At 41.1% G+C, this 12,380-nt stretch overlaps 1 protein-coding gene across 1 annotated transcript; it reads left to right on the top strand.

Annotated features, from left to right (window-relative positions):
* Positions 1-432: 432 nt before the first annotated feature.
* Positions 433-11,093, top strand: LOC121961784 (FERM domain-containing protein 7). Its single transcript, XM_042511808.1, has 12 exons — positions 433-678; positions 6,288-6,392; positions 6,475-6,517; positions 6,671-6,749; positions 6,954-7,051; positions 7,513-7,627; positions 7,988-8,135; positions 8,415-8,510; positions 8,624-8,787; positions 9,004-9,072; positions 9,322-9,397; positions 9,826-11,093. Exons 1-12 carry the CDS (start codon positions 550-552, stop codon positions 11,050-11,052), a joined length of 2,349 nt encoding a protein of 782 aa, XP_042367742.1. The 5' UTR covers positions 433-549; the 3' UTR covers positions 11,053-11,093.
* Positions 11,094-12,380: the final 1,287 nt, after the last annotated feature.

Below are 12,380 nucleotides of genomic sequence, written 5' to 3'. Positions count from 1 at the left end.
ACCAAAAGTGGATAATAATAATAATAATACTAATAATGTAAACATTTTAATAATAAAAAGTTAATAATCAGCCCAATAATATTTTTTAAAAATTGCCATATAGTTATAAATTATTAATAACCGTAATAATAATGATCATAATCATAATAATCATAATAATCATAATAATTAGACTGATAGGGGCTATTCTGATGTATAATGAGTTCTTTTACTTTTTGATATTTGAAGCGTTTTGGGTTTTTTTCTGATGATATTTCTGTACTTGTACTCGGGCAGGCTATAATGCAGTACTCCGTACTCCTTCCTCTCCTGTTATACTGTATAGTTAAGTATAGAGAGGCTGTATAAGTGGTCCGCGCGGGGTCAGAGTCCGGAAACATCAGCGTGCCACCGTCTGGAGAGCGCGCGCTCCAGGAGCGGAGAGGATGATGATGGTGATGAAGAGGAGCGCGTGAAGCCGTCGTGCTTCTGTTGGATTTACTCTACGTGTCGATGGATGTTACGGATGGTTTCTGTCGTTACTGTCCCTCCTGAGAGACACACGGAGACATGGAGGACCGTCACCGGCGGACCCGGAGACTCGGGAGCCTCACCACCAAGTCCCGGGTCTCCAAGGAGACGAAGCTCCGGCTGCGCGTGGTCTTCCTGGATGACAGCGAGCGCACGTTCGAGGTGGAGGTGAGTTTGTCACCGATTGAAATAAACTTTTTTTAAATTTTAGTTATTTATTATTTATTTATTTATTTGCACATGTGCACACTATTTTATTTTATTTTATTTTATTTTATTTTTTGCTGCATTAAAAAATTATAATTAGGATTTATCCAATAACTCCCTCCGTGTTTTCCTTCTTTCTCTTACCTTTAAGATTATTTTTCCCCTTTTGTGCGACTTTGTCACTCTCCTCCCTGTAAAAAATAAAGAAATAAAGAACGTAAATGATAATTTTGTATTTCATTACAGGGGAATCACCACCACAGTATAATCTAACCTAAAGGACGTTATGTTAGCACCAGTGGAGGAAAGTAACTAAGTACATTTACTGAAGTAGACTCAACTTTAGTACATTTTCAAAGTTATTCTCTCTAATATAAAATACAATTTAACTACATTTTAATGACAATACTTTGTTACTTTTACTTAGTAATATTTGGACTATTACTTGGGTTTTTTTACACTATAAAACGACTTTTACTTAAAAGGAGCAGTGTGTATGATACAGGAGGATTTAGTGCCATGATATCCAATTTATGGCCCGTGGGCAAAATCTGGCTCATGTTAGGGTGCCGGGTGGCCCACCATTATTACATTATTATTACAATTAAAATAAAGTGATCTGTGCTGTAAATTGTTTTTGTACCTTTACCATACATAGAGTGCATAAAATAGCATCAAAATAGAGCTTATTTCTCAACTAAAGTGCCAGTGGAGGATCTCCCGTACCCCCGCCAGAGGTCCTAAGCCCCTAATGTCCTAAAATCCTAATAACATCCTAAAGTTCTAGAAATTTCCTAAAATCCTACAAATGTCCTTAAGTCCTGGAAACATCTTAGAAACATCCTAAAACTGTCCTAAAATCTTAGATATGTCATAAAATCCCCCAAATGTTTTAAAATCCTAGATATATCAAAAAGTCCCAGAAATGCCCTTAAATCCTGCAAATGTCCTAAAGTCTTAGAAACATCCTCAAATCCTAAAATTATCCTAAAATCCTTGAAGTGTCCTAAAATCCTTGAAGTGTCCTAAAATCCTAAAATGTGCTTAAATCCTAATTCTACGGCATCAGTGGAACACCTTGTACGTAAATTTATTTCTTTGAGCAACAAAAGTGAGTGTTTAGGTTTAAAATAAAACATCAACACTCACACAGGAAGCAAACAGCGGACTCTCAGTAGAAAGTCCAGGGTTTGTTGGACCAATCCACCACTCCTCCTGCCCACACTACAGGGACTTTACAGCTTCTTATATTACGTAATAACTGGCTGTGTTTCAATCTAACTCTGTCCAGTGGTGTGTCATAAACTGATGTCGCCCTGTAGCTTTCGGCATCGGTGCCTGACACCGAAATCACGGACCAAGCAGCGGTATTTGACAACTTGGGAATGAGAACAAGTTGACATTTTAAGGGGTTTAAAAGAAGGTTTTAGAAGGCCTATCTCAGCATTTCATTCATTTCTGTGAAGAAAATTTAAAAAAAGAAGTTATTTTTAAAGATTAAATTATTATTCAAGATATAAACTGTAAAAAAAAAAATCTCACAGGGCCAACTGAAGACAACAATGAAAACTTCCTCCACAAATATGAAAATTTGCCTTCAGTTACACCATAAAATACATACCCTAAGAACATAAAAAGAACATAAAAACATTAAATAATTTTTTTTATCCTGACAGCAGTACATTTCACGTAAAAAGGTTTCTTGTAGATATTTCTATTTGCTGCCTGTAGTCTACGACTAATGAATTCACTGTGACGTGGACGAGAAGGGTCTTTAATTCTTTTCAATTCTTTCAAATTTATACGAAAATTTATTTTTCGTATATGTTTTGTATAAAAAAAAGACAAGAAAAGAAACATATTACGTATATTATTATTATATTATTAAATTAATAAAAATTAAAAAAAATAATTATAAAAACTGCTTGGGACAGATTTACTTAGAGTGGAATAAATACAGAGAATTAAACTTATATGAAGTTTTAATTAAAATATATTAAAATAAACCGATTGAAAGAGACAAATACTGAATGGATCAAACGGCTGCAGATGTTTGCTGTCAAACAGCTGTGTGACGTGTAAACAGCTGGATGTGAAACGTAAACACTGCTGTCTATGAACTGTCATGTGCCTCAGCGGCCAGCCGCAGAGAAACAGAGCGGCGGCTCGCCTTTCCAACATGGTGACGCCGCCTGCGAGGCAGCAATGCAGTCTATAAAGAGACTTTCAGTGTGTGTGTGTGTGTGTGTGTGTGTGTGTGTGCGGCTTGCAGTATTGTGTTAGCAAAGTAGCTCCCATTTTCCACGCCCATGCTTTCTCTGTCAGTATACCAGCGCCCTCCGGGACATTTGTAGCATCTTTACAAGAGGAGGAGGAGGAGGAGGAGGAGAAGAGGGGGATGAAGAACGAGAGGAAGAAAAGACCGAAAAAGGATGAATGGATGGAACGACGAGGGCAAAAATAAACTCTACTCTGTGATAAATATAGTGTATCTAGTCACCGAACGGGGGAGGTAATAATGTGTGTGTTATTGACCAAACCCTCGTTAAAATCATAAAATAGGTTGTGTGTGTGTGTGTGTGTGTGTGTGTGTGTGTGTGTGTGTGTGTGTGTGTGTGTGAGATCCTTGAACCTTCAGGGCAAAACTCCAATTAATGATCAGACTTGATGTTGCGGAAGAGAGAAAAGATGGATGTCTGAATGACATTGAGACGATGGAGGGCAGCAATCGAGTCGCCAGAAAAAAAATGCACGTTTTATACATTTACACGTTATTTTGTAACAGATACACAGAAAATGAATATTTGTGGTAAAGACGTGTTTAGGCAAAAAAAACTTGGTGATCGTTTGGCTCAAAACATCCACATCTGCTGGCACAAAAGCTGCAGAAAAACACCAAGCTTCAATGCCACAAATACAAGTATACATGTCACAAAAGTCCACCAGAAAAACAGCTGCTGTTGTGGTTTCCTGGTCTGCAGCTTGGCAGGCGTCTCAATTTCCGCTTGGAAATGACGCAACGTCTTAATAAGAAACACACAGGTTTGGTGCCACAAAAGATGCAATGAAACGCCGCAATGTGCAGCTAAAACGCCCAGGTTTGGTGGCGCTACAGATGCTAAGAGACTCTGGGACGTGTTGCTTCTGTGCCAAAAACGCCAAAAATGCCACAAAGGGTCTATGACAAACGCGGAGGTTTCATGGCTAAAACGCCGCTGAGGAACACTGCAATGTTCCCGTAAAAAGAGCTCAGGTTCGGTGGCTCGAGAGCTGCTTGGAAACACTGAGATAATAATAATAATAAGAGATTATATTTGTAATGCACTTTACATTTGAAACAAATCTCAAAGTGCTGTAAAAGTTTGGTGAAAATGCCGTGAAAGGCGGAGAGAGAGCAGCTGGTGTTGTGGTTTGTTTCAGGTTGGTAGTCTGCTGGGAAACACAACAATGGAAAACACCTAAATTTGGTGCCACAAACACTGTTGGGAAATGCTGCGATGCTTCAGTGAAAAACATCTAAGTTTTGGACTCAGTTGCTGCCGGAAAACGCCAGAATGTGTCGCTATAACACCCGGGTTTGTGGGCTCGAAAGCTGCAGTTTGACAGTGAAAACCGCCCAGATTCAAACATCGCTGAGAAAAGCTGAAATGTGCAGCTAAAACGCCCAAGCTCGGTAAAAAAACACCAAGGTTCCTCGTGTCCAACGCTGCTGGGAAACGCCTCAACGTTTCTGTGAAAAACATCCAGGTTCAGAGGCTCAAATTTCGCCATGTTCTATTTAAATAACCCAATGTGGTAAAAAATAAAAATGAAAAAACACAATTTGGCATTCATCTTACGTAGGCGTCACACGATCCACAATCAACTCCTCCTGCTGAAGTCGGATTATAATCTACACGATTTTAGACATATCTATGAAACACACAAATGTCACATATTCTTGGTTTGCAAAAGATGCAAAATCGCTGAAAAAAATGATAAAAAGTTTTGCTTTTGTTTCAGTGATGATGTGGATCTTTCTCTCTGGAAGCTTGAAACAGTCTCTTATTTTTGCAGCAAACAGACGGATAATTTCCACAGATGAATCTCGGACAGTGAATTCACGTTTACTCTTATTCCGCTCTGTTGAAGCTCGCTGCTCTGTTGTTGTGGGGGCGGCCGTTTGTTTCCAGTAATCATCGGTTAGGCCTGTGTTCTCTGGATAATCGGTTACAGCTGCTCCGTCCCTCCTCTTCCTCCCCCTCTCTCTCTCTTTCTCATGACAAGTTAATGAGGGGCGTCCAGTGACCCCCGCCGGGGCGCTAAACGCCGGCTAGCAGACAGCGAACACTAAAAAAGCACCTTGTGCTGCAGAGCACAGACACTATCTCAGTAATTAGACAGACGACGAGTGGAAGGATGGAGAGAGATGAAAGGATCAAAAGAGAAGAAGAAAAGAGAAGTTTGAAGGATGCACAAAGGTTATCGTGTGCACATTCATCCTAAATTTTATTGGACTGAAACAAGCAACGTTTTGACTTTTATGGGTCTTTACAGCTGACATACTAACAGACGAGGTATAAACAGGCTGACGTCACACTGAACTCATCAGAGGAAAATATATAAAGACGATAAATAAGATTAACGAATAAGATGTTCTCTCTGATGCTTTTGGAAGCAAAACTCCCCAAAAAATAAAACCAGTCGCCAAAGAAAATGTTGTCGTCGGCTTTTCTGAAAACTACTGATATGTAGTAACTGTGTTATATATGTTTAAACCAATGATACTCAACTTATGGTCCACAGGCCAAATCTGGCCGCAGATAGGACTAGAAATGTCCTAAAATCAAAGAAACAAAGTAAAATCCTAAAAATATCCTGAAATCCAAGAAATATCCTTAAATCCTACATATGTCCTAAATTTAAAAAAATGTCCTTAATCCAAAAAATGTCCTAAAATCCCAGAAATGTCCTAAAATCAAAGAAACATAGTAAAATCCCAAAAATATCCCGAAATCCAAGAAACATCCTAAAAACCTAGAAATGTCCTAAAATCCTTAAAATGTCCTTGAAATCAAAGAAACATCCTTAAGTCCTATAAAAATCTGAGAAATGTCATATGATCAAAGAAATCCTAAAAACATCCTTAAATCCTAAAAATGTCCTCAAATCCAAGAAATATCAGAGCGCACTGGCAGACTTATTTTAGTTTAGTCCTGTATTCTTACAAAGTGCGCTATGAATTCTCTCTTTTTACAATATTTTCATTGGAATAAAAATCGCGGAGCAACACTCAGTACATGTCACCGAGCATCTATGCCACATTTTTCTCACCTGCTTTTTGTGCAGGAGCCGGACGCAGCTCTCTATCACAGGGCTGGACTTCATTTTCAGCTCATATGACCTAAAACAGAGAACACAGCATTACTCAAACTCTCATTATGTAAAGTCAGCTAAGTCACAGAGAAATTGAGCTGCTGCACTGAATCGTCTCGGGTCCCCAGAGTGTCCCCGGACTCCAGCTTTAAGAGCGTCTCAATTAAAAAAAAAATCCAATAATCCCTCTCACTCTCTCTTTAATTCTCTCTCAGCAAAAGGTTTTAGGCGGCGACTTCTTCAACAAAGTGTGTGGACACCTGAAGCTGCTGGAGAAGGAGTACTTCGGGCTGGAGTTCAGACACCACAACGGCAACTACGTGAGATAAACAAACACACACCAACACACACTCTGAATATTCAGGATTTCTTTGCAGTAAATATAATGTGTTTCTGTTGCAGGTGTGGTTGGAGCTGCTGAAGCCGCTGGCCAAACAGATTAAATGTAAGAAAGTTATCTTGACGTTTATTAATAAGGTTTTAAGGTTCTCTCAAAAATTTGTTTGGTTTATTTTGTTCATTTTTAGTGTTTTTTATTATTATTTTTATTATTATACTTTCCCTATAATTCTAACTTTCCCTTTCTTCATACTGTCAGACACCAGCGATCTGTTCTTCAGGTTTATAGTTAAGTTTTTTCCACCAGATCCTGGACAGCTAAAGCGAGGCCTCACCAGGTAACACAGTTCATTATATCAGCCAACAAAAAAAAAGAGAAAAAAGAAAACTGAATTAGAAAATTAGAACTAGTGATTACATTTTTTTTCCTTCTACAACATTTCACAATGAACTGAGCAGAATTTTTTGCGTATTTTGTTGTAACTGTAGATTATCTTATTGTGTGTGTGTGTGTGTGTGTGTGTGTGTGTGTGTGTGTGTAGGTATCTTTTTGCCTTACAGATAAAGCAGGACTTGTCTAACGGCAGTCTGACCTGTAATGACAACAGCGCCGCCCTGCTGGTCTCTCACATACTGCAGTGTAAGCATAATAACACAGCACAGTGTTAAAAACTAATCTCACATAGGCAACATGTTCTTATTAAAGAGAGAAATACAACTGTACACCTTTTGAGTTAAAACAAAATAATACCAAACTGTCTTGGTTACTCTTGTTAGTAACTGTTCCAACAATCACTAGCTCCAATTTGGTGGAAATTAACTCTTAATTTACCAAGTTAGATGTAAAAAACATGCCGTTATTCCCCAGTTCTCTCTCTGTCTGCTGGCCACCGGCTGTTCACAGTCCTGTAACCTCTAGTTCTTAAACTTCTCTGTACTTCAAGTTCTCCAGTCAGGGTAAGATGTTTGTATTATATCTGAATGGAGAGAGTCAGAAACACATAACTACAGAAAAGAGACAACCCATTACAAACGTATCCCTCTGACACATAAACACTGCTTTACTGGGTATATTTTTATGTGTGTGTGTGTGTGTTGCAGCAGAGCTCGGGGACTATGATGAGGAGCTGGACAGTCACCATTTGGAGATGAAGCAGTACGTCCCCAACCAGGAGTATCTAGACCACAAGATCACCAAGTTTCACAAGAAACACAGGTACACGTGGTACACAGGATATGTTGATTTTCAACCAAAATGCAACCACAAAAAAGAAGTCCTAAAATCCTAGAAATGTCCTAAAATCCGAGAAATTCCCTAAAATCCTAGAGATGTCTTAAAATCCTAGAAATATCCAAAAACCGCAGAAGTGTTCAAATCTGAGAAATTCCCTGAAATCTTAGAAATGTTAAAAAAAAAAAAAAAAAGATATGTCCTAAAATAAAAGAGAGAAATTACCTAAAATCGGACAAATGTCTGGGACTGGTGCGACTGGCCCTTGGCCTCCTGTCATTTTGCAAAAGTGGCCCCCAAGCAAAGCAAGTTAAGTATCTCTGTATTATTTCTTTTTCTCTGTAGAGGTGTGTCTCCTGGAGACTCGGACATCCACCTGCTGGAGGTGGCGAGGAAGCTGGACATGTACGGCATCAGGCCTCACCCGGCCCACGACGGGGAGGGAATGAGGATCAACCTGGCTGTGACACACTCTGGAGTACTGGTCTTTCAGGTATGTGGTTCATGGTCTCATAAAGGATTGACCCTCCATGAAGCATCAGCAGAAGGAATAGAAAGGTTTATTTGTCCAGAGTGACGCTTCTCGACAAATATTGGATGTATTTTCAAGAAATTTGGGAAAAACATTCAGGGTGTCCAGATGCTGAATCCTAAAGACGTTGATGATTCCTTGCTTTTTCATCTCAGCACAAACAAGTCAAAACTCCAACATTTGAAAAAAAATCAATCTGTCATCTTGCACTAAATAGACCTTTTGCTTCTGCTCTTATAGGGCAACACCAAAATCAACACGTTCAGCTGGGCGAAGATCCGCAAGCTGAGCTTCAAGCGCAAACATTTCCTCATCAAACTGCACGACAAAGTCGGGGTGAGAACAAGTTTGTTTTAAACTCCTTGGATTGTTTGGCCGAAAGTTTTCACACAATATTTACATGCGCGCATGGCGTATGTGTCTAATAATGTAAATATTTGTCCATACAGCCATCATGTAAGGACACACTGGAGTTCTCCATGGCCAGTCGAGACGTGTGCAAGTCCTTCTGGAAGACGTGTGTGGAGTACCACGCCTTCTTCAGACTGGCAGAGGAACCGAAGTCGATACACAAAACACTTCTGTCCTGTAAAGGCTCCAGCTTTAGATACAGGTAAAACAAATCTCGCTCTGCAAACCTCACTTAAAACTACAGTTGCTTGTCTTTTTTCCGTCCTTCTCTGTGATATGTAGACGTACATCTCTTCTGTTGATGTAACATGTTGAACTGAAGCGCAAAAACGTTCAGTTGAAAGCGCCAAGAGTGAACGGTTTGTTCATGTCAGAAAAAGAGGATAATAAAACTTAAGACTTGATTTTTGGGTGGCAGCGGACGGACGCAGAAGCAGCTGCTGGAGTGCATGGGATCAGGGGAGAAGAAGCCTTCGCACTTTGAGAGGTGAGAATAAATTCATCAGCACACATTAAATATATCAGACTCCTTGATCAAGATATATATACCCTCAGTACATTTACACTATGTTTAAAAAAAAGTGAGATTACTGTGTTAGTCCAACTAAAACTGGACTTTTAAAATACACAAAAACACGTTAGTCCGTGTGAAATCATACTAAGTCGAATTTCTTGAACTTGGAAAAGAGATAAAACACGGGCTAACAGGTTTTTTGTCTTCCCATTCTACATCCAGGACTTACTGCCAGTCAGACTACGATCCTCGACACTGTCGCTCCTCTCCTGATCTCTTAACAGACGTCTCCAAACAGGTAATAAAAACCATCATTCATGCACATACCATGCATTTACATATGATGTACAGCCACACAGATTAGATGATGTCAGTTACACAGGATAAATCTGCAGCAGTGCACCCCCCGCACCCCCTCACAGAGGTCCTAGCTAAGCCCCTAATGCCCTAAAATCCTAGAAATGTCCTGAAATACATTAATTGTGTTAAGATCTCAGAAACACTCTAAATTCTCTGGAAACCCTAAAAATGTCCAGAGATCCAAGAAATGTCCCAAAATCTGAGAAAGTCCGACAAATCCTTAAAACACCCTAAAACCCGAAAAGGTCTCAAAATCTAAGAAATGTCCTAAAATCCTAAAGACATTATAAAATCCTAGAAATGTTCTAAACTTTGAGAAACATGAAGGATAGGCAAATCTAATATTTGTTTGTTTGACCTCCTTAGTTGTTCGAGCACACCCATCCGTTTACCCGGGCGGGTCATGCCTTGGCGGTCTGCAGTCAAGATGAGTTGGACCCACATCACCGAGACATAGACTATGTTGAAATTGGTGGAAGGGGGGCTAAACGCAGCCGATCGTCCGTCGAGGTCACCCAGAGGACTCGCCCTCTCTCCACAGCCACCCCCGTTTCTCCATCATCTCTACACCAATCAACCCCGTCGCCCAAGATAAGATCCGCCTCCACATCTGTGATGGAGGACATGAGAGGAGGACGGATCGGAGCGCAGCGCCAAGCACAAAGGCTAGCCGGCGTCTATGGGAACCGGTCACGGCGTCGACCAAATCCCCAGCCACACCCAGATGCGGCTCAGCAGTTGGTTCTCCTCTACCCAAACAGTCCTGCCTACCAGTATCACCCCATCCTCCCATCATTCCCATTAGCCGGTCCCTCGCCTTTCAACCGACACCCCTACTTGTCGGACTACGTTGCCGTTTCTTCACTAGAGCGTTTTCCGCATGTGAGGAGGCAGGATTACGTGACAATGGATGGCCTATCACGTCCACCTTTCTATCCTCTAAGCCATGCTTCTCCGTCCCACTCGCCAATCAGGAGGAACCTCCGCCCCTCCGGCTCTGGCGGTCTGGGATTGGCTCGGGTTTACCAGCCGGGAAGTAATGGAGCGAGGCACTTGGGTGTTGGACGTACAGAGGCGGGGCATTACAGCGATGACTCCAACTTCCTCCCGGGGCTGCCTCGCCGTGTTGCTAGCCAACCAGATGTAAAGTTTAACCTCTCAAGGAGTTCTAACCCAACCTTTAACCCCGCCTCGGAGTTCCGCCCCCTTGGTTACTACCCCCACCTGACACGCCCCTCCAGACCCACCTACCTCCCATTAAGCTCCTCCCCTCTGCCTGATCGACCTACCTCGCTTTGCATGATCGCGGGCACCACGGGAAGCTATAGCGACTCCGACCCGGAGGTTTTCTATCCGTATTACTGCCCGCCACCTCCGCTGGGGAAAGTACGGTCCGCTGGACTTGCCAGGATGAGGTTCTCCTCTGGGAGCCTCCAACTGGACGAGGAGGAGGAGGGGGAGGAGGAAGAAGAGGATAGAGGAGCTAAGGAAGAGGCAAAAGAGGAGATAAAGTGTGAAGAAGACAAGACAAAAAAGACAGAAGGGGGAGACGAGACTAAAGGTGCTGCAAAGATCACTGAAGTCACACTGTAGAAAAAAACGAGTTCATAATGTGATCAAACTGGCAGGTTTTTAGAAAGCACATCCACCACAGTGTGCAAAATATAAGAGATAATTGAAATAAATGTAATGGGTTCCTATGAGAAGTACTGCATTTGAGGTATACTAGCAGATGAAATGTACTGTTTATGCCTTGAAAAACCTCAGCTTCTGAAAACAGAAGTGGTTCTTCAGTAGCCACCTCTTTAGTTCGCATATTTTGCAGATTAGAAAAAAGTACCCTCCCAGACCATCCAGAGGTCAAACAAGCTGTATCTGTGACTAATCTGGCTTACATTTAAATACAACATTAGTCTCATTTTCCTATCTGGCCATCAGTTTGATCAGTTATTGTTCTAACTCTGGGCGACATTTACGTTTCTGCATGAAAAGAACTAGATACTGCCATGTGGTCGTACGTCTCCGCACACCAGTCAAGTTGTACTTATAGTTCACATCCACATCTGTGAAAACATGGATGCCTCACACACAGAAGCTCTAAACAATCAGCACAGTGGTTCTTGAGCTATGGCCAAAACATGTTTTATGGGGTCACCGTGACCTTCGGCCACCATCTAATCAGTTCATTCTTGAATCCAAGTGGATATTTGCGCCAAATCTAAGGCCTTTAAGGCCATCTTCAGATATTACGTTCACTAAAATTAAATAGATGCATGGACACAGAGACCTTGACTTTTGACCACCCAATTCTAACCAACTCTTTGTTGCATCAAGTGAATGTTTGTGCCAAAACTTTAGAAATCTTCTCAAGGTTTTTTTGTGATATTGCTTTCAAGGTCACCATAATCTTGACCTTTGACCACCAAAATCTAATCAGAAATTCCCTTCAGGTGTTTTTGAGAAATTGCGTTCCCAAGAATGAGACTCACAAGGTCACAGGGACCTTGGCCTTTGACATCTGACCACAAAAATCTAAATTGCTCATTACTGAGTCCAAGTGAATGTTTGTGTCAAATTTGAAGAAATTCTCTGAAGGTGTTCTTGAGATATCACGTTCACAACATGATGCCTCCAGCCGTGGTTATCGCCAGCATGGAGGCATAAGAACATCAGCATCATTAAATCAGGTAACGACAAGGCAAACGAAAAACTTACGAAAGGTTTAGTCAAAAAGTTATGATGTGTCTTGAGTGATGATAAACTGTGACGTGTTACAACTTTGCCTGGCTAGCTAACTCTGGCACAGCAAATTCAGCTAACTCTAGTCAGCTAATTGCGTTCACGGTGAACTAAAGGTCATTTATAAGACAAATGAAAAGAGAAATCCAAACTCCTGGTTGTTGATGAGGCATAGAGTGCTC

This window comes from Plectropomus leopardus, chromosome 23, assembly GCF_008729295.1.
Source record: "Plectropomus leopardus isolate mb chromosome 23, YSFRI_Pleo_2.0, whole genome shotgun sequence".
Taxonomy (NCBI): domain Eukaryota; kingdom Metazoa; phylum Chordata; class Actinopteri; order Perciformes; family Serranidae; genus Plectropomus; species Plectropomus leopardus.
Note: the sequence above shows the minus strand (reverse complement) of the source record. Positions and strands in the feature narration are given on the sequence as shown.